We start from the raw sequence: 22,193 nt of genomic DNA, 5'->3' as shown, positions 1-22,193 counted from the left end.
GGGGAAATATGGTTTTCAGAGGCACTTATTCCTTGGCCCAAGGCTACAGGACATCAGCCAGGCCACTTTTCCAAAGCTAGACTCGTTGTTGCCGTCTCTGCAGCTGGTTGAGAAGGTAACTGCCAACGGGAACATCCAGCCCACACAGCAGAGAAGGTCCCAGTGCTTTGTCTTTTGACTCTTCCCACATGTGTGACTCAGTTTTGGGCACCTATCTTCCTTTTCCTGCACTGAAATACCAGTTTCTTCCACAAGTACTGTCCTGGCCTGGATATCACCATTCAACTGAATTAGGATTAGAAATAGTGCCTGCCTGCTACCATGACTTTTAGAGCTCCATAGTTTGGGCACACAAAGCTGCTCGTGGTCCAGGCTCTGGGGATCCGAAATGGAAAGATCCACTTCTGAACTCAGCCCTGGCCAACAGTGTCCTGGGGTAGGAGCTCCGGGGAAAGAAAACATCTACGGGAAGAAGGGCAGCTGGTAACAGACTGGTCATGAGAAACCTTTGCCCACGAGGAGCAGAGAGGGCTGGCAGGGGCCCGGCACTGCTGTCCGTACGCTCTCACCTGCACACTCAAAGTGCACCTTTGCCATCAGTGCCCTGAGGGGTCCTTTGGGAGACAGCCGGCAGGATCCTCCAACGGGCGGCTGGTTTGGGAGCAGATCGATGGAGGCGAATCCTTCCTCCCCTGTTGTGAGGTCTGTGATGTGAAGGGTAAAAGTATATCCCTCCCCATCCTTCAGTGCCCCTTGCCTCAAGACCAGGTTCATTCCTGTGTCGCCAGTGGAGGTAGTTTTTTTGTCCAGGATGAGAGACTTGTTTTTAAAGCTGTGTGCTGCCCATCTCTATAGAGATGAAGAGGGGAAAGACAGAAGAGGTTTTGTTTAAATCTGAAGTTATGTCCTTAAAATGTTTTCAGATTGAGTCTCTTATAAAAAGTAACAGATTTCTAGTGGGAGCGTCTGCCAAATTTGCAGTTGATAATTCAGCTTTAGTTTTGTGTGCTACAGCAACAAGAACTGGAACCTTTCCAAAATGTCTGGTGGGAATATTTCCACTGTGAGATCTACTTTAGTCTCTGGGATTACATCACCATCCGACAGAATATTTCATAATACAGAATACAAAACACAGGAAATAAATTAAGTACTGGGGGAGTCTCCACGGGATACCATGTTTTATATGCTTCAAGCTGAACGTGTCCTGGATGGTTACTGTTAATAGCACAAATGTACAACTGCGATAACAAGAGGAACAGTGAGATAGCCAGCCAGAAAATGCCATGCAAGTACATGCTGGGCTTGCTGGGAGCAATACCGACTAGCTCTCGCAACAGGACTTCCACTTCTGAGACCTGCTTCATTCAACAGGTCACAGAGATGCTGCGTAGTGGGATCTGTAATTAGAGGAGGGCATGAAGGGACTTGGGGGATCAGAAGAGACTGAACAACCTCTTTGCCCAGAATAATGGGTAAAATGCCAATCAGTAGGGAGAAGAAAACGCTTTACACCTCTTCTAGGAAAAAAGTGGCTTTTGTGTGAAAAGAGCCGGTCACTCATGGGCTTGGCTTGAAAATGACCCAGCAAGGACCTGCCCTTGGGTAGGTCGAGACACTGATGGAGGACTGACAGGCTGTGTGTCCCGCAGCCTGCAGGCACAACTCAGGGCAAAGGAAAGCTCTGGGCGTCTCACAGGGGGTCCAGGGGTTACAGGACATGTGCAACCTGCTTCACAGGCTCTCCCGGCCTCCTCCACGCTGCTGAGACACGGCACAGCACGCAGGAGCCCCATGTCACACCAGGCAAGCTCCGTGAAGGGCCTGTTTTAAACTTCTGACTCCGCAAGCCAGTCCTGCAGGCAGTTCCAGGGGCTGTGATGAAGAGACCAGTATCAGCCAGCATTCTTCATCCCCTCAGCCAGACCCAGCCTGCCACCGCATTTATGGGCAGAGACTGTTTCCTCTCCTTGTCTCTATGGCAGTTTAGGTCCTGGACTTTGTCTCTCACACAGCTCTTTCCAGCCTGTCCTCTCTGACTCTCCCCTTCTCCCTGAAGTCTACCAAAAGCGAAGCAAAGACCAGCGTTGCTGATGACTTTACCCCGAGCTTGGAGTCATTGTGACAGTTCTGGCAGGTCCCCTCCAGGTAGACGTAGGAGCTCTTGCTAACTTCATAGACAGACTGAGCCTTGCAGGAAACACACTCCAGGGACACGATAGGGACTCCCCCCCTCTTGATGAATACCTGGGGAAGCAAGAGGCTCCATGAGAAGATCTGAGACAAAAACACAGGCATCAAACAGAGAAGTAGACATCCCAGCACTTGGTTCTGCAAGGAGAAATTGCTCTGCAACAGCCCAGTCTGGGCTAAGGAAACAGCAAAAAGGGATTTCCAAAGGATTTCATGTCAGACTTAAGCTTTTCTTACACCGGCCAGTTCTTCTGCCACTGAGTTTCAAGAGCCACCCAATGCCAAGTTGGGCCAATCCAGGTAATTCTGAATTTACTTTATTTACACTTCTTAACAGCATAAATCACTTCCAAAATGTCCCTGTGGTGCCCTGTGCTGAATTCCCAGCATGTCCTGCTTGTGCTCTCAGGTGGGGATGATGCTAACTGAAGCACTTTGCTGTACTGACCATCGCAGGACAGCTGTTAGCCCTACAAAAAAGGGATCCGTGTTAGAGTTTGGGAAAGAGGAGGGAGGAGGAAAGCCTCCCGTACAGCACAGACCAAAGAGCTGGTGAGCACCGGCCCCGGGAAGCAACTGCAGCTCTCCTTTGTTTTCTGTGGGCCAAACTCTCGGCCCTGCCTCTCCAGCTGTGGAGCGCCTGGCCGGGTGGGGTCACAGCCGACCTGCCGTGGACGCAGGAGTGGGTCCCTGTCCTCGACTCGGAAGGCTGTTAAATGGGAAGCATTTACACCCCACAGTAACGGAGGGCTCAGGGCGAGCCAGGGAGCCTGGGTTTACTGAGGATGTGCTGCCCTGTGCAAAGCCAGGGCATGGTCCCGCCATCTCCCCCATCCCTGCTCTGATCTGCGGAGCCTGGACTAGAACCACATGCCACGTTTCAAGACCTGACCCTTGGGCTCTCGAGTGTGCTGCCTGTGCAGAACCATCATAACTTCTGACACTATGTCCCTGGGAGACAGGAATGATGATAAAACTAGCCAGAAAACACAGTTCCCAGTGTGCATCAAACACATTTTGCTCTGCAGCCTGGAAGAACCACCTTTTCCAGAGAGCGGCATGTTATTCCAAGCTTTCAGGTTGGATCTAAGCTGCACATCTCAAGGCGTCTACCATTACCTCCCCGGCAAAGCACTCAGAGAGAGAAGAGCTTTAGAAGCACCGGTGGCTCAGACACAACGGCTGTTGAGCTCTGACCCCTGTACTTTGTCTAAATTCCTTTAATCCTCTAGGAAACGGGGTTGTCCAGCATTCAACAGAGCCCTCTGCCCTGGCATAATGAATATTCTGAATTCAAAGACAGACAGTAATGAAGACATTGTTTAATATGGCAGACTTTTAAAAGAGGATAAATATTCCACAGCACTAAGCTGGAGCGCACTGAAGCTTCATTCATTCCTACAGTATTTGCAAATTTCCTGCGACACTGGAATCATTGTTTTGCGCTCATGCATGGAAACCAGATAGTACGGAATGTCCTTGAAAGACTATCAATTTAATTTTTTTCTTTTTATCCTCCAGCTTTGGTTTAAAACCCAGGCAGTAAGAGTTTCCACTTTCAGACTAACTATATCTCTAATTGCCAAACGCACCACGATGAATGTTTCTGACATAAACCATAACTGCTGTCGCACTGCAGATGCATTCGGTGTTAGGCTTAACTTGACATAAACAACATGCACTTAAAAAAATCCTCCCTTAAAAAAATTCAGAAACGGAGAAGAGAGGAACTGTGGACAGTAAAATTAAGTACCAGGTCTTAGGAAGCTCTCTCCGGGCAAAAATCAGGGAAGAGCCTGGTGCTGTGACATGTGAAGAGCCCAAGACTGCACACAGTGGTGGAAGAGCTACCAACCACGGGCTCCTTTGCTGTCCTCCTATGGCAGACGCACGGTCGCAGACTCTCAGCCCCAGGAACACTGGCCAGTACCGTCCAGGGCTGGGTCACTAATGCAGCCTCTGCACAGAGAGGGACTAACGCAAGGTCTAAAGGAAGGAAGAAGCTAAAAGGACTTGGCAGGACAAGCAAAAAGTGCTGCCCAAGGCAGCATAAGGTGAATGTATCACGGAAATACCAGTGTCTGTTCCTGCCAATGACCTGGATGAGATCAGTTATGGAGCCCCGGTGACGCCCTAAAATCTGCTTCCCCTGCTTTCCCTTGCTGGCTGGTGCAGGTAGGTAGTAGTACTTCCACACTCCCAGCTGAACTGGCACCGGCTTGCGGACCGGGCCAGGGGACGCAGCCTGGGGAGTCCCTCATGGCTGGGCACGGTCCTGAGCCAGCAGCGCTCTCCTCTAGAAACTTCCTTAGAAAAAGGGACGGGGACTTCCAGCTCAGCTGTGTCCAGCAACAGGCACACAAGGACAGAAAGCGACAGTTGTCTGTGATACGTACGGTTTGATTTGTTGCCTCGGGACTCATACCCTCCTTCCTGACGGTGAGGTCGAATGTATACTCCACATCTGCTTCTAATACAGCTTTGGAAATTGTGACAATTCCTTCCTTGGCACTGAAATTCAGAGAGCACCCTGCAGCCGAGCTCTGCTTGCAAGGAGAAAAGAACTTTCAAACCCTCCTTGGTACAGGTGCACATCGGGTTAGTCCACAGGCAAAACATTCAGGTCCACACAAAGTTATTGTTACAGATCTTAATGTGCAACACCACCACTGTGGTGGGAGAAATGGGGTGGTGTGTGGACAATAAAGCACGTTATCCTATTTTTCAGGTTAGTAAGCAGTACTTGGAATACTCCTGTATTTCATCTGATCTTCGTGTTCTTATTTTATAGCAATTAATTCTTCATTAAATAGCTTACAAACATTGCCAAACAACCTAAAAAGCTCACATTAAACTCAAAAGTCTAACCCACACACACTCTGCATCTTTCTATTTTGAGGTAAGGATAGAAAACAATGACTTTTTACAAGCAAAAGAACCCCACATTCAATCAAAAAACGCTGCTGAGGTGGATCTCCCATAAGAATTTGAAGGGCAGTTCTCCATTGCCCTTCTATCACTGTAGGGTCAGACCACTTCAACGTGTGAGGACAGTGACCTGCTAGTGACCATAGTGACCATGACTTGTGGTCACTTGACTCCTCTGAAGTCTAACTTTGGCCCCTGCTGAAATTAGAGACACTTAACTGTTAACGGGAGAGGCACCAGAGCCCTCAGCCCCCCGGACTGCAATCAGCAGCTCTGCAAAGCCTTCAGGTTATAGAAGCAGCTCCACTGAAACCGTGAACCAGAGGCCAAGTACAAAGGAAGCAGCAATGCGAACGCCTCAGCTTCCAGGGCCAACAGTTCTGCCCTGCCCAGGGACACTGCGCGGCACTGCACAACTCTCCACAGCAATATTTGTACCGTCATCCTGAGCCGGGAATTGGGAAACCTTTGCAACCCTCCTTCTGGAGCAGCTTTGTTAAAGATGCTCACAAAAGCTCCCCTCAACACCATTTCATCCCAGACACATGTTTGTAGTGGAGCTGACATGCAGTTGGAGCTCCCGAACGATTATCATCTCTGGCTGTGCAAAAATGCTCTTACCTTGGAGGAGAACGTACAAGACCAATCGTATAACAACGGAGTCTGTTCACCGTTATCCAAGTTCGGGTCATAGGATTTCTCCCCATCCAAGATTAAGTCCTGAGTGTTGGACCATACACGGTATGACCCCCCATCAATGATTGGGACCAGCTTACTGGGTATCACAGTTACATTGGCAAAGATGCTTTTGGACAGTGGGGTATCTCCAAAGGAGACAATAAAGATGAAGCAATAGTTCCCAACTTCCAGGGCAAGCTTCGGTATAACTAACTGGGGCCTGTTCACATCAACGTTCGGCAGACGGATCCTGCTGGAGTCATCCAAGTTCATGCAGCTTGGTGCTCGGTAGATCTCCCACAGGTGCTCCGTCTGGTACTTGATGCATCCTCGGAGGTCAATCTGTGCCTCTAGGTAGTTCCTCTGGGACCGCTTCATGACTACTTGAGGGGGCAAGGCTAACTCCACCTCTGGCTCCTCACACTCCAGGACTTTGACAGTGACAGTGAGGTGGGCTATGAAGAAGCTGATGAGATTGGTGGCATTCACCTCCACCAGGTAATCCCCAGGGCTCAGGTAAGAATAGTTGGCCACTGCAACCCTGGTCATTTGAGTGGAAGAGCCATCCCCAAAGGTCCACAAGAACTCAACACTCCTGCTGCTGGGCACCACTGCTGCTTCAAACAGTGCTGTCCTGTTGACAAAGGCATTGGAGGCAGTGAGGGAGACTTGGACTATCGGGTCTTGGACCTGAATGGTTCTGGTGATATTGATACCTCCCAAGTCGTTGAAAGCATTGAGGTGAATCTCAAGCAGCCCTGCAGCTTCTGGAGTGTAGGAAACACTTTCTCCTGCCACAGTGACCACAGATCTGCCTTGCTCTTTCCACAGGGAGAACTGCCAGGAGAATGACACACGGGAGCCACTCCCCACCTGAGCACTGAAGCTCTTCTCCGTGCCTGTGGGTATGCCTTCCTCACAGCAGTTCAGGAGCCTGACGTCGCGGATGGCCTCCAGAACAGAGATGAGCACCTGGGCATGTGCGATGCTAATTTGGTTCTGCACTGTCACGGTCACCAAATAATCACCACTCGTGGTGAACTCATGCGTGTACGTGGACCCGTTGAGCACCACAGAGTAGTCCCCACTTATGCTCACCAAGTAACTCACAGAGGTACCTGACAACATCCTGATCACAAAGGTGACCTGTTCCCCTGGCTCCACCACCTTCTTGCTGGCAAGAACTTCCAGTCCTTGAATCCTGTCCAGCACTGAGATATTCCTGCTGGCCAGAGCCCAGCTGATGTCATTCGATGCATTCAGATAGACTGTATAAAACCCTGCTGTGGGGAACGTGACTGCCACGGACTGGCCAGTCAATGTGCCGTTTGGCACCTCCCAAAGCCACGTCACTTCAGTCCCTTTCTGCAGCTCCCCTTCAAAGACCACAGTGGAGCCTGATGAGACATACCTACAGTCCAGTTCTGCAGTCCCTATACTCAGCCCCTCTATGACCTCCTCTACACAGATATAAATTGTTGCATTTGTTGAATCCAGCTTGTTTTCTGCTCTAATGACGACCTCTATCACTCCAGGGCTTTGGAAGGAGTGTATAATAAAGGGTTCAGAGGTAACAGGACAGAAGCCATCCTCCAGGTACCAAACATATGTGATGCCAGTGCCACTGGTTATGGTGGTACTTATGTTAACAGAGGCATTAATAGCAACTGGGTTGGGGAAGGCATAAGGCTTTAAAAGACCAATGCTTTCAATGAACTCCAGCGTCCTGTTAGCAGTTGCGCATCCCAGCATATTAGTGGCTTTCAGATAGACAGTGTAGTTTCCAGCTTCTAGGATGCTCAAGGAGAAGGTTTTCCCAGAAAAGGTCTGCACAACATTGCCATCCCTTTGGGCTACCCAGCTGTAAGAGATGTTGGTTCCCTCTCTCACCACTGCCTGCAAATGGAGTGTTTTGTTAGTTGGGAAGTAGACGTCCTCCACCAGGTCACTGCTAGCCACCTGCAGGCCTTCAATCTGCTCCAGGACGTAGACGTAGATGCTGTCCTGCAACGAGCTGATCTTGTTCTCTGCTGTCACAATGACATTGAATGTGCCCACGGACCGGAAAGTGTAGGAAATTGTGGAGGAGCCTTGGATAGGAGTGCACCGGTCGCAGAGGATCCACGAGTAGCGGATGGCACTGCCAGCTACAAGCGTGGCTACAAAACTGACCGAACCATTTAATGGCACCACTGTCCTGCTGGCATTGATGGTCAGCCCGTGGAGCCGACGTTTCACTGTGACATCGATGATGGTCTCATTAACACTCACATCATTCCGGCCCATCACACTAATAGTGTAATGCCCCGTGTTGTTGTAGGAGTGGGTAGCGATTTGGCCAGGCTGGGTAGTGCCATCTCCAAAGTCCCAACAGTAACTCACTTTGGTTCCATTCATGCTGGCAGAGAACAGGTACATCTGATTCAGCTCCAAAACACTTGTCCCATTATATTCAATCTTTGCTACCCCAACTGGTTCCTGGACTTCCACAAACGCTGTGTCATTGTTGAAAGAGACATTGTTGGATACGGTCACCGTGACCAGGAAGACCCCTGTGTTCTTGTAGGTGTAGGTCACTTCAGTCCCACTTGACCTAGTGGACTCGTTGTTCCCAAAATCCCAGCGGTAGCGGTACTGGTAGAGAGGCACGGCACTGACCTGGAAGCTGCTCTCATCACCAAGCCTCACAAACTGCTTGGAAGGGAGAAGGGTGACGTTGACTATCTCTGGCTCGACACAGACGCTGGTGAAATAGTGAGCCTTGTTAAACCTGCTTGAGAGAGTCAGCGAGAGGGGGAACGTCCCACTTCGGGTGAAGTTGTGCATCACCACAGGGTCCCTACTGATTGTGACATTGGACGAGCCATCTCCGAAAGTCCAATCAAAGATGTATTCATCAGGATTCCCTGTCACATATGCAGTGAGCTGCACATCTGGGTGCTCAAGGATGCAAGAAGTAGGCTCTATTTTGAGTACCTCCAGGACAAATATCCGAACAGGCACAGTTTGGGAGACAGAGTTCACAGGATTCACAGCAGTGACGTTCACAGTGCAGTTGATGTCCTTCATGTACACATGTTCTATCACTGGCACCTGACTCCTCAGCACCGTCCCGTCCCCCATATCAAATATCCAGGTGATACTGTCCCCTGTCTGCACTGAAGCATTAAGGGTCACAGCTGCCCCCAGCTCTGCTGCCTCATCTGCGGAAACATGGAGCCCAGTTATCTCTTCAAACACTTGGTAGCACTCAACTGTCTCCACACTGCTTATGGTATTGTTCGCTGTCAGGGTGATGTTGTATACCCCTCTTCTGGAGTAGCTGTACGTCACTGTAGACTGGCTCTCTGTGAACAGTGAAGACCCGTCCCCGAAGTCCCAGGTGTACACGACACCGTAAGGAGACGGCAATGCATTCGCTCTGAAGGTGACTGGACGGCTCACAACTAAAACATCCTCCTCTACTTCCATCTTCACATCAATCAGGTAACTGTGGATGTGAACTGGGGTCAAGCAGGTGAGGTTCTCAAACTGGTTTGACACAAGAACCAGCAGCGCATATTCGCCTGCATAGGAAGAGAGCAGAAAAAGACCAGTTGTGAGGACAAGGTTGTGCAACAGCTTCCTCAGTGCTGCAGCAGTGTGGGGAACATGACGGGGGACTGCAGGGAGATACTCTGCTCCCGCACTGCACGCACCCTGGGCTTCCCTCCTCTGGTCCAGGACCAGCAGGAATTACAACCAGGCCACGCATGTGAGGACCAAACACCAAGTAAGAAGCCAGTCCGACAGATAGATACAGAGAAAAGATTTTCTTTCTGTTTGCTCACAAAACAGACCCCCTTCCTGCTGCCCGCAGTAGCGCTCCCCACCCCACCTCCCATCAGCACAGAGCTCGCCTGCCACTCATCCATCTGCACAGAACGCCCCAAAAGGGGACTGTGTGCAGTGGACCTGCTTCTTACAGCGTGGACAAACTTCTCCTAGAGTTATAAAGGATGGCAATCGCTGGAGACTTCCAGTCACTCCGGCTGTTTGCTCAGGAAAGAGGTACTGACTTTCAAGGCATTGTTTTATTGGAAGGTGCCTTGTAACCCCCTCACAACAAAAATATCTGAGCCCCTTCTTCCCCAAAGAACTATCGTGAGCATACCTGGGTCTTGATAGATGTGTGAAACATTGTGCTCAATTACAACCTCATGGACACTGGGATCAGGAACAAGGAAAGACTTGTTGTAGGGAGGTCTGAACAGGTATGTCTCCTGGACACCATCTCCAAAATCCCACCTGCAAAAACACGCAAACCACGTTACACTGCACAACAGGAGAATCATGGAAATCCCAGAGGAACCCTGGCCTGGTCCAGGGTTGTCTTTCAGGCTCAGGGCTGAGATTTTCAGAAAAGCCACAGGAAACATAATGCAAAGTATCAAAGCAGTAGCTGTGCCCAATGCTGCAGAATTGTTGCTGTGAGAGAAGTAAAGCACCGGTAGGAGAAGGAGGAGCCCAATATTAAAGTAACATTGCAATCCTTTAAAAGAAAGGTATTTCAGCCTGAACTATAGGTCCCAGCCAGCGTGACGGAACACACTTGCAGGGATTTCAAATTAACTAGACAGCAGCTGAGAAATGGGCCATTTGACATCATGTGGCCCTGGGAAGAGAAATAATGCAGGCAAGACTGGTAAGCTATGCACAGTAAGATCCTAAGTTCAGGCAACTTGCAAAGGACTCACAGGAACATAGCATCCACAGCTGAATCAACCTGAACTCTTGCTGTAAGCTCCACGGTGCTGTTCTGAGGGAGGACCGGCAGGACACCCAACACAGTCAGGTTCTTCATCTTATTCATCATCTCCACTGTGACATTGTAATTGACCGTAAAGTTACTGACGTGGTTGGAGGCGGTGAGCTGGGAAGGACAGTGGGACAAAGAATGCATTTGGGATCACCTTGCCGTGCTGCCCTCCCCCGAGAGTGGGGCTTCACTGTACTGAAGAGGTGCCCCAGGCAGGCGAGCAGGTTAGGTCAGAGAAGAGTAGCCTGTGGGACAAGGAGGCAGGGGCAATAGCCTGAGTGGGCACTGGAAAGCAGCATAGACTGGAAGACCACCTACCTGGCAAAGCCACCTCTTGCTGGAACCACCACATCTCCACCACGGAAGTCAGTCCAAGGAAGGACTGGTTCTACAGCAAGAGGACAAGGAGAACAGCTTCTCATCCTGAGACTCCTCTGGCTCTGAACTTGCCCGTTACCCTTTTCCCTGCTCCAAGGTGCCCACACACTGTCTCCAGCTGCTGAGCACAGGCACTTGCTGCCACCAAGGGGGCAACAGCCACCCAGTTTCCTTAGAACAGAGGCAGATGAGTGGCTCCAAGCACAGAGTGGGGATGGGAGAGACTCATAAAACCAAGCACTCCAAGTGCAGCTCCAGCTCCTGGGTGTAGTGGGCACAGAGAGGGAGAGCAAAGTTGGAAAGGGAGAATGGACAGGAAAGAGACTGAAAAGTCAAGACAGAAGTAGAGCAGAGTCCTCAAGATTATCTAGGCATGTAACACTGACATGGCACCTAACGATGAAGCATCTTGCCACCTCCTCACCTGCAGGAGAGCTGAGCTGCTGACAGAAGGGATCCTTCAAACCCGGTTGAATAGAGACCTCCCACCCCAACAGATAAAAGAAGTTTGTGTCTAGGCTTCTGTGGATCTGTTATGCTGAACCCAGTCAACCTCAGATTAATGCCACCTTGTCAACTCTGCAAGTAAAAGCAATCCAGGCTTATCAGCACAGTGCTTCACCCAGCAAATTAGTGCTACTCAGCATAGTGCTGCACCAAGCAAATTAGTGCTAGCATGCCCTCAGAGCTAGGGCTGGTGTCTCTTCAGGAAGCCAGCAGTTACCCTGCAAACGGATCAAGCAGCTTGGAGCCAGACCAGGACTCTGCATGGCAGTACAGGGCATGATACAGAAAGATGTTCTGGCCAGAGATAAACTCCTGTTCCACAACAGATAGCTCCCTCTGCCCAGACTCTCTGCTCTATCCTTCTTCTGGGGTCATGACAAAACCCAGTGTTCCAGTCTGCACCAGCAGAAAGAGGACAGGACAGAGACCAGAAGAGTTTGTGGCAGAAGCTCTGTCCTGCCTATGAAAGTCTTACGTTTGCATCCTGCCTCTGCCTGGTTCTGAATCCACATCTGCCTGCCAAAGCAGTGGCCGGCACCCTGCAGTGGGGCTCCCTGCCTCATTCCTGCTGGGGGGGAGTAAGGACAGACACTCCATGAGCAGAAAAGAGAACATGGAGAAAAGAGGAGAAAGCAAAGACAAGGAAGACAGCAAAGTCAGCTGTAATGGAAGAATAGGAAGAAACTTAACTCCTTGCATTTGCAAAAGCAGCTCAGTGAGAAATAGCAGACGAGCTCGTCAGGAGCACAGTGAAAACCTCCTCAACTCAACTCTGCCTTCTCTCCCTGCTGCTTTTCCTGCTTAGTTTGTGGGATGAGATGGAAACCCAGGATTGAAATGGTATCATGGGAAAGGCCTTGGCTTACCGAAAGCTTGTACACAGCTGGGCTTTGGTAGATAACGTTGAAGACAACATTGTAAAAAGTGAAAGATGGCTTATCATCTACTGTCCATCGGAAAGTCACATCTGACCCAGCTTCCATCACAGGGACGTAGCTCTGAAAGGCATGAGGACACTTTATACTAGTGCAAGAGAAAAGCATGCACAGCACTTCCAGCTGAACTGGAGAGGGAGCAGAGCCAGACTGGGAGGCATCACACACCTGTGAGACAGCGCCCTCAGAGCATCACACAGAGGTGCAAGATCATCTGTGGCTTTGTTGCTGACAGAGAAATGTCAACCCTGACTCCATAAATCAACAGCAGAGCTGGGAGCAGAACCCATACTGCCTGCTCCCACACCCTAGTGTGATCAGGCGTGATCTCTCTTGTGATCAGGTCTCTTTCTTGCTGGCTAAAAAACGTTCCGATATCCTTGTGGAAGCAACTCAGCTTTAGCTACACCTGTAAGCTGAGTCTCTGACCCTCGTCCATTGATGGTGCCTGACGCAAAGGCTAAAATGGTTGACCTGCACCGGGCAGGGTAGGCTCCCTCCTCACTCCTCCAGTGCCTCCTGAGCAGACTGTGGCAGCCAGGAAGGGTGAGACCAACAGGCATTGCAGGCACAGGGTTCTGCCGTAAGCAGCCAAAGACTGAACAGAGCATTTCACAGATACCGACGGGCAGTTATTGAACAGGTTCCTGGGCTCAGCCGTAGCTCTGGGGACAGGGGATTGGAGAAAAAAAAGACTGCAAACACCAGAGTAACTCTAAGACTTTGATGGATGGATGAAACATTTTTATAGCTTCAGCCAGCTGATATAAGGATTTAGTAGGGTAAATCTAAACACCTAAAGGAATAACTACCTTGACAAGTCAAAAGAAGGTAAATAATGACCTTTCATAATGCCTCTGGTTTTCTGTGGAACTGGAAAGCCAGTATCCCCCTCCCAGGAGGTGCTGCCCTACCTCTGAGGGAATTAAAGTGAAGGTACAGCTGAGCTGCCTTCCTGCTGGAGAGCACCAGTGCTTTCTGCCACATGCCTGTGCCTGCAGCAGCGCTGTCTGCATGGCCTGGGAGCCAGCGCTTAGCAGCAAGCAGTGCTATACCTGACCAGTGTGGAGCCGAGCCCCAGCCCTCCTTGTGAGCCAAACCCACACCATTAGCAGTAAAGGCTAAAAACGCTACCAGTGAATTAAAAGCAGCAGTGATCACTCACCACTCGCGTATTTAGCAGGACTCTGCTCTCAGGGTCAGGGGTGGCCCGCAGCCCACGGATGGGCTCCTCCACTTTCACGGTGACAGTGATGTTCTGGGAGCTCACAGCGTTCTCTGCAACAAGCACGTGGGTGCTCACTCCCTCCCTGAGGCCGCTCAGGCTGACCACAGCAAACCAGGTGTCGTTGGTCTCCCTGGCACAATCTGCTGTCAGCGGTGCAACAGCCACTGGGCAGGACCCTTGGAAGGGGAAGGTGTGGTTGTCTCCCAGCCAGCTAGCTGTCGCGTTCACCCCTGAGGAGAGTTTGACGACCAGGGTGGTGTGGTTGGATGGTAGGTAGACCCTGCTGCCTTGAGGAGGGGGGTGGATGACACGCAGGCCTGACACCCAGGAAGTCACCCAGAAACTGCACGACAGATTGGCACTGAAGACCCCGTTGTCCACGCTGGCTCTGACCGTGTAGCGACCTGGATGCTCCAGCCCCGCGTTGTTGGGGCTGATCACTGGCACCAGTTGTTCCTCGGCATAGCGAATTCGGAGAGAGCAAACAGTGTTGTTTATCCAGGTGGCACCAATGGAGCTCTCGGACAGGCCAAGTGCCCACTCTGAAGAGTTTGTGCTTAAGACGTTGGTTCTGTAAGGCGATGTGGTACTTGGCTGGCACTGGAGGAGTAAGCCCAAGCCTGCATTGTGCTGGATACTGAAGATGTCCTTGGCCTTGACAAAAATATGCTCTTTTCTGAATGTGACCTGCAGAGAGAGGAGACATTTTTGGATTAACACATCAAGAGCACTCAGCACCCAACTCTTGCCTGGGCCAGACAGCTGGATTTACTGCCAAGTGGAAACCAACAGAAAAGCCACAGATCCAAACAGAGCACGGGGAGACATTTCACCACTCCGCTCTGCTTGGCCACTCTGAATCAAATGCGCTAACATGGAAGTCAGCTTTATGCTCTGTCTCCACTGCACAAGTACAATGGGAATAGCCCAGGAAATCTGCACAGCCTTTTGACCCACTGTGCTATTGCAACAGGTTACTGCAGGGACTCCATGCCTTCGAGCGGGGAAGATAGAAAGTGGTGGCATGTGTGACACTGGGCACGTCATTTCACTTGAATGGACTTCAGTATCTCCATCTACAAAATTGGGAACAATTCTGTATTTACCCGAAGCACTCAAGAGAAAACTGCCCCACCTACTCATTGGTTACAGCAGCTAATAAACACTGACCAGATACTGGGAAGAAGGGCCAGCTGGTATTGTAAAGAGAAATTCCTTGACGAGTTCATAGCTGAGCTGGCTTTCATTGTGCTGAGGGGAAACGGGGGTAGGGCTGCTGGCGAGAGAACTGTTGGCACACTCGGTCGCGTTGCAGCAGTTGTTTAGTGACAAGCACAAATTAGTCAACTGACACCACTGGAAACCAGGAGGGCATTCAAATAGCGTCCAGTTCCCATCATCCTGAGCAGCGTGGAATGGTTCTGTAACATTTTTTCCCTCCTGGTAGTCTGGAAGAAGTGAAAGAGAAAGCAACGATCACCATTCTGACAAGTAACACTTCCAGTGCACTTCTCCTTTGCTCCAAATTCACCATTTTTTTCCACTTTGAGTGACGATGGCTCCACTCAGTAAAAGCTGCAACTGCAATACATCCTGGTGCTACGTAAGACAAGAGTCCTGTTTTACTGGAAAATTTCACAAAGGCACGAAGATCATTAAAACCAAAGTCAGTCTCTTTTCCAGTGAGAACGCACCAATTTGCAATCTAAGAGAGATCTATGTTCAAGTGAAAGCGAGTCCAAGCAAAAGCAGAGCTGGCTTTGACACTGAAAACACACTAAGCAACTTTTCTTAAGTTAATGTTTCTATGCCAAAGTATCATCTTTTCAGTGTCAAAAAATATCCTTTTGTAACCAGCCAACGCTATGGCTATAGCAAACATTCTGCTGAAAAATAAATTGTTGCCAAAACTGTGACTATTGAGCTGTTGTACAAGGAATAAAAGCCTTATTAGATTATCTCATCCATCAGGAAGAAATGGGCTCGGGAAAATGTTCTTCCTTGTTAACCTGTGGGGCCAGATGGACCAGAAGACATTCCCATTTGACATGTCATGTCTTCCCAAAGTATAAAAGTATAACTCAGAAGATTAATTCACTTCTACACACGTTCCTTACACTCACATTTTCCTTACGCATCGAAACAGGTTTCTCCCTCTATTAATTTCTCCAGGACAACCACTTCTCCAAGGCAACCTCGAGCTGTCCAACCATGCCTGCAGATTTTGCACTTGAGTCTCCTCAAAAAATAGAACCAAATCTCGGAGCCTTTAAGGCTTCAAAGCTTCTGCTTTCAAGACAGAGGGCCACAACAAGGCCACACACACTCAGTCTGACCTGGCCCTGATGGCGTCAGCTCTAACAGTACCACAAGTGTTGAGAGGAGGTGCCTCACCTTCTCCATCTATCGGTCTATGCACCTGGAACCTCACTTGAACAGGTTGATGCAGTTCCTGTGTCACAAACTCCAGGGCAGTCAAATATCCCTCGTGCCTGAACGCCAGCTCAGGGAACACCATCACCTGCAAAACAAACAAGGGTCTCACCTGCCTGCGTCTCCCTGGGTTCCCTTTGCACAACGGGATGAGCAACCCCTTCTTACCTCCGCAGCTTGCCATGGAGCTGACAGCACGTCTTCTGTCACATTTTTCACAGCCTCATGTGTGTCAAACACCAGGTCTCCCACAAAGAAGTTTTCGGCATTTAAGAGAACTCCTGTTTACAAAGGGAATATTTGAACAAAGCCCATGAGACTCAGCAAGGTCTGAAGCTATCCCTCCCACCCTGCTCATGCTTGCTCACAGTGTGCAGCAGGGCTTGGACCACTCAGGAATCTGTAACTCCAGCTTTACTGGAGGAGAAGCAGCTGCTGTAATCCTGTCGTTTCCTTCTTCTTCTTACAGGTATTTTGATTTCTTTCTCATCCTGCACAAGTAATGTTTGTGTTTGCAATTCTCAGCAATTTTGACTTCTAGGAACTCTGCAAATACTTCTCCCTTCCAACATCCCATGATTTGCTTCGAATTTTTGAGCACGAGGTGCACTGCCCATCCTCCCTGTCTCCTGGACTTCATGGGAAACGTGGCCAGGCCAGCTGGTTTCCACCAGTGGCAAACACCTCTGGCTCATTCACAGCCAGGTCAGGCTCTGGGGACTGAGCACAACCAGCTGATGCTGTCCCTCCCACCAGGGCCAGTGGGCTCTCTTCCTAGCGCTGGCTTTTCCTTCTTACCTAAATCTTCTCCCATATTTCATGTCCTTTCTGCTTCTCTTTCTTACTCCCTACACCACTTTGGGAGATTTGGGAGGCTGCATAAACACAAACCTGCACAGCACACACCACATAAAAGCTCACCTAATGATCTCCGAGGCCCTACAGTCTTTTAAATCAGAAAACCCCAACATCTCACAAACTACAAGATGCCACAGAAGGACAGCAAGAGTCACCAAGGCAGCACCATGGCCTCAGATCCTGGCAGCAGCAGAGACTGCTCAAGTAAGAGAGAAAAGCTACTTCCAAAGCTCTGCCTCAGAGCCTTCACTCCTCTCTCTACTTCTGTTGATGGCAAAGACTGGAGTGGGCCAAATTCTTCCCTCTGGGCTGAGACCAGGTTTCTGAAACTTTATCAGTCAAGCCTCTCTTGGGAATACTGTGGTTGTTGCCAATCCCACTTGATCTGGGATGATGCTCTGGATGACCCTCTCCATGCAGCCCTATTTTTCCTTGGCACATGCCAGTGAGCAGGACAGCCGCCTGCCCACGATGCCAGCAGACAGCAGAAGAGAAGCAGAGCCCACCTTTTGGCTTGTACTCGCAGACGTAGCTGTGCTTAGCCATGCACAGGTCTGTGTTACACTGGCCCGTTGGGCCCATCCGGACACAGTGGTCAGCATTTGACGGATGGGGTTCTCCTGGCAGCCAGTTCTGACAGCTCTCCAGATTAAATCCTTCGCCTCTTTGCTGTGCTCCAGTGCTTGCAAAATCATTGAATCCAATCCAGACATCAAGGCTCCTTCAAAAAAAAAAAAAAAAGAAGGGGGGGGCGGTTTTCAGGAAATTATCAGTATTAGAAAGATCTGGGACAGATGCCATCTATGGTCCTCTATGAAAATAATAATCTTAATAACAACGGCTTCATCCAGGTGTCACAGGCTGCATTTAACGGAGCCTTTTACAGAATCACAGAATCGCTAAGGTTGGAAAAGACCTGTAAGATCATCAAGTCCAACCACTAACCCAACCCCACCATGCCCACTAAACCATGTCCCGCAGTGCCACGGCCACACGTTCCTTGAACACCTCCAGGGATGGTGACTCCACCACCTCCCTGGGCAGCCTCTGCCAGTGCTTCACCGCTCTCTCTGCAAAGACATTTTTCCTAATATCCAGCCTGAACCTCCCCTGGCACAACTTGAGGCCATTCCCTCTTGTCCTGTCACTCGTCACTTGGGAGAAGAGACCAACACCCACCTCCCCACAACCCCCTTTCAGGCAGTTGTAGAGAGCGATGAGGTCTCCCCTCAGCCCCCTCTTCTCCAGACTGAACACCCCCAGCTCCCTCAGCCGCTCCTCATCAGACTTGTGCTCCAGACCCCTCACCAGCTCCGTCGCCCTTCTCTGGACACGCTCCAGCACCTCAATGTCCTTCTTGGAGTGAGGGGCCCAACACTGAACACAGCATTTGAGGTGCGGCCTCACCAGCGCCGAGTACAGGGGCACGATCACCTCCCTGCTCCTGCTGCCACACCATTTCTGATACAGGCCAGGATGGCGTTGGCAATTTAGTTACTAAAGGATTTCAGTATCCGTTCTACCACCAGAACCTGGCTCTTCAATGACAGCTCCTTCACGGCACACCATCCTGCTATCTACCAGCCCTTCAAACCTCTGTCCTAAGAGCTACAGGAAGCCACTCACCCTTTGATAAACTGAGGGGACAGCTGAGCCAGAAGGATCCAACAGAGCAACCAACACCAACACCACACGGCAGCGGAGCCGGGAGGGAGAAGCAGCTCAGTGGGTCGCTGTGTGCAGCTGAGTCAGACCCTTGACAATCGCTGCCCCACAAGTTGAGTCACCCCATTCCCAAAATGCCAGGCCTCTCAGTCAGGTTACAAAAGGACCCGGTTAAAGGCTCTGTCAGCACCACAGAGCTCATGACATACTGGTAAGCACTGATTCACACCAGCCACAAATGGTACAGCACAAAGATATCAGAGGGGGTAATGAGATGACATGGCTGGAGAGGAGAACCACGAGTTTTACTGCTTTCAGAAATTGCCAGCACTCCCTCCCATTGCACATCTTCTGCTTCCCCGAGCTGGAGTTGCTTCCTTCGTATCAATATGTTCATTAATATCACCACGCAGCCTGGCCTCCCCTCCCAGCGGGCGTGGAGAGCCGACGGCCACTCGTGGGTGCTGGAAGGGCTGAGACCAGCTCTCCCGTGGCGGAGTAAACCCGACACAGTACAGGGAAGGGGTATTATCTGCAAACTAAGAAGTATCGGCAGGTGACTTGAACCTCTGACCCCTCTTAGGAGAGCAGTCCTAAAATGGCCTGCCTGCATCGCAGTTGGAATGATCCTCACAGACACTTTTAAGCCCATATTGAGTCATGACTTAAGAGGAACGGTATGGTCATACAAAACTGAAAAAGCTGCATCTCTTGGAAAACTTTTGCTTTATTTCTGCAGACCTGTGGAATTCACCACTAGTCAATTCTCCACTACAAGTGGAACTGGCACCAGTGCAGGATTAAACCTCGGAGGACGGTGCCAGGTACGGGAGCTGCTGTTCAAATCGGGGGATCTTTGATGCAGCTGCTGGGCGATCATCAGCTCCTCAGCCACCCCTGAAAGGCATCGGCCGTGGGGGGACAAGACACCGGCAGCGGAAGCCAAAGCACTGCAGGCAGATGAACCCCACATACACAAGAAACTGCCAGGAGCATTTTAAGAAGATGAAATGTCCCTTCCACATTTGGAAACTGGCTGAATCCCAGCAGAGATTCTGGTGGAAAGTGCTGAGCGGTCTTTCATAGCCACAAACAGCCTGGACAACTGTTTCTAATCGCACCCAGCAGAAAGTGAGCCATTTGTTCTGTACTAACTTCTGGGGGGGCGGGAATAGCCTCATCATGCACCCTTCAAAGCCCCCAGCTTCTTCTCCACGCTCCCTCCTGCAGGTTGCAATCAATTCTGCTACAGCCTTGCCCCTCCGCTCCGCTCCAACGTGCTCCCAGGGTGGTACAACTGCTCTGCACAAAGCAGACCAGGGAGATAATTGGTGTCTCTCCACCACTAGGCTCAGCCAGATGAAATGATTAATGAGGTCATGCTGAAAAACGACAACGAAAATAACTGTTCCGTGAATCAGTAGTTTTCATTGCAAATAAGTTTAAAAAATAAATAACCGCTGTGCTCTGCTCCCGAACCACTGGCAGGGGATTAGGGAGAACAGGCTAGGAAACCGCCTGTTTGCTGCCATCAGTAAAACTCAATAGAGATTTTCCTGTTCTAATTCCAGCTATGATCTAACTGCAAGTCATCAAAAAAAAAAAAAAAAGGAAGAAATAGGCTGGCTGGCTTGCTTCCCACCCCTGCCCCACTGCTTGGCCCATCACCTTGCAGAGAAGAACAAGAGGGCTCTCGACACCCTCTTCCGAAGCAAAATGTGAGCATCCCTCGGCCTCTGAGGAAGGAACAAGCTGCCTTGCTCGGGGCAGCAGGAGCAGAACGAAGCCTGAGGAGGCCTGGAAGGGGAGCGGGGCTCCCTGCGCTGCCTCAGAGGGGAAAGCGGGGTCCCCTGGAAGGGGTGTGGGCTGGAGCACTCTGCTTCTGGAAGCAGGAAGGGACCAGCTCAGCGCATGCTGCTCCTGGGGAGGCCATCAAACGACAGGAGCGAAAGAGAGGAGAGAGCAGTCCTCGCTGCTGCATGCTCTAATGGGAAACAGATTTCTGCTTCTGTCATTTTCCCACAAGAAACTATGGAGGCTGCATGTTCCAAAAACCTGTGGCTCGGTTGATTTGTCTTTTATCGCCAGGGAAATCGCATCCTGGAACTGCCTCATTCATGTTTATCTGAATGGATTAATAAAATAAATACATGAAATAAAGGGGGACGGGGAGGAGAACAACGTGGGGCAGCAGCTGGGAAACAGCTTGGGCGGCTCGTTCCCTTCTGAGGTCTCACGATTTCCTTGCGCTGCAGTCCATCACAAGCCCTGCACGCAATGCCTGATAACTCAGAGCACCAAGTGACCAGTCCCTAACCCGTGAGAAGGGACAGACTCCTCTTCCCCGAAGCAGGGACCACATGTTTGCAATCTCAGGATAAATCCCAGTGTGAAGGGAACAGGGCAAGGATACAAGTTTGGGGAGAAGGGGCTGTCAGATCTTCAGCAGGACTGTTCAAAGCCTACGTCACCGGCAGCTGCTCCCTTCACATGTGCTTTCTGAGCCGTGTTTATTAAGACACCGTCTCCAACATCTGCATCTGGGAGCGCTGACAAGAGCTGTCAGGCCCCTGAAAGCTCTCCTGGTCGTCCGCCCCCCCAAGATGGCTGGTTGCAGAAAGGGCACTTAGTGGGGCGAATTTAATCAAAGGCTGACACTTTCAGTGCTCTCTGTTTATAAAGCCCAAGTCCCGACGTGGAACAGATGCTGCCGGAGCCTGACACTCAGAGAGGAGTGCTGCTCCTTCTCACGAGGCGAAAGAAGAGGGGAAGAGGTCTGGGCTTCAGGCTGCAGCCGTGTCTGGGAGGGTGCAGGATTCCAGCTGGGAGGCACGACTGCAGCACTGGTTTGGGCTCTGCTGGAACGGCTGCTAGATGCCATGGTGTCATGCATGGGACAATCCAGCTGTAAATCTGCTGATGGAGGGAGTTGGTTGCGAGGTCACTCAGGCCCTGCCTGGCAGCCAAACACCCTCTGGACACGAGCACCTGACCCTCTCCACCGTCCAGCCCGAGTCTGCAGATTTTGCTGAACTCCCAGGTGGAAGGTCTGCTCAGCCCAGCCCTGTTTGCTCCTGACCCTGCACCTCTCTGCACCATTCAGGCTGGATATTAGGAAAAATTTCTTTGCAGAGAGAGTGGTGAAGCACTGGCAGAGGCTGCCCAGGGAAGTGGTGGAGTCACCATCACTGGAGGTGTTCAAGGAACGTGTGGACATCGCACTGCGGGACATGGTTTAGTGGGCATGGTGGGGTTGGGTTGGTGGTTGGACTTGATGATCTTACAGGTCTTTTCCAACCTTAGTGATTCTGTGACTCTGTGATTTCAGATGCACGCACAGGCACAAACGTAGGGTACAAGATGCCCACCAGCAGCAATGCCACAATTCCCAGTTCTGACTTGCAGCCTTTCTGCCCCATTCCTCTTCTTCCCTCCACAGCCTTTAAGCAAAGGAGCCACGTTCAGCAAGGGCTCTAGCTGGGCTTATTCCTCCTCTTTGATCAGCAGCCTCACCCCTACCATCTCCCCGTACTCAGCCTGGACCCGTGTGTCTCTCCAGCCTGACTGGCTGCACAGGGCTGCACCAGCAGGA

The 22,193-nt window shown here is 50.7% G+C and overlaps 1 protein-coding gene across 1 annotated transcript in view; it reads right to left on the bottom strand.

The window, feature by feature from the left end:
* PKD1 (polycystin 1, transient receptor potential channel interacting) overlaps positions 1-22,193 on the bottom strand; it is a 97,960-nt gene that overhangs the window by 28,419 nt on the left and 47,348 nt on the right. Inside the window, exons 7-18 of the mRNA XM_059826485.1 lie at positions 17,443-17,657; positions 16,247-16,359; positions 16,040-16,166; positions 14,816-15,093; positions 13,583-14,332; positions 12,349-12,480; positions 10,536-10,711; positions 9,953-10,086; positions 5,743-9,365; positions 4,590-4,736; positions 2,104-2,247; positions 570-849 (exon numbers count right to left, since the gene is read on the bottom strand). Coding sequence (XP_059682468.1) covers positions 570-849; positions 2,104-2,247; positions 4,590-4,736; positions 5,743-9,365; positions 9,953-10,086; positions 10,536-10,711; positions 12,349-12,480; positions 13,583-14,332; positions 14,816-15,093; positions 16,040-16,166; positions 16,247-16,359; positions 17,443-17,657 — 6,119 coding nt within the window. The remainder of the gene's footprint in view (positions 1-569; positions 850-2,103; positions 2,248-4,589; positions 4,737-5,742; positions 9,366-9,952; positions 10,087-10,535; positions 10,712-12,348; positions 12,481-13,582; positions 14,333-14,815; positions 15,094-16,039; positions 16,167-16,246; positions 16,360-17,442; positions 17,658-22,193) is intronic.

This window comes from Gavia stellata, chromosome 18 (genome assembly GCF_030936135.1).
Source record: "Gavia stellata isolate bGavSte3 chromosome 18, bGavSte3.hap2, whole genome shotgun sequence".
Taxonomy (NCBI): Eukaryota; Metazoa; Chordata; class Aves; order Gaviiformes; family Gaviidae; genus Gavia; species Gavia stellata.
The sequence above is the reverse complement of the archived record's forward strand: the minus strand, read 5'-3'. Positions and strand labels throughout refer to the sequence as shown.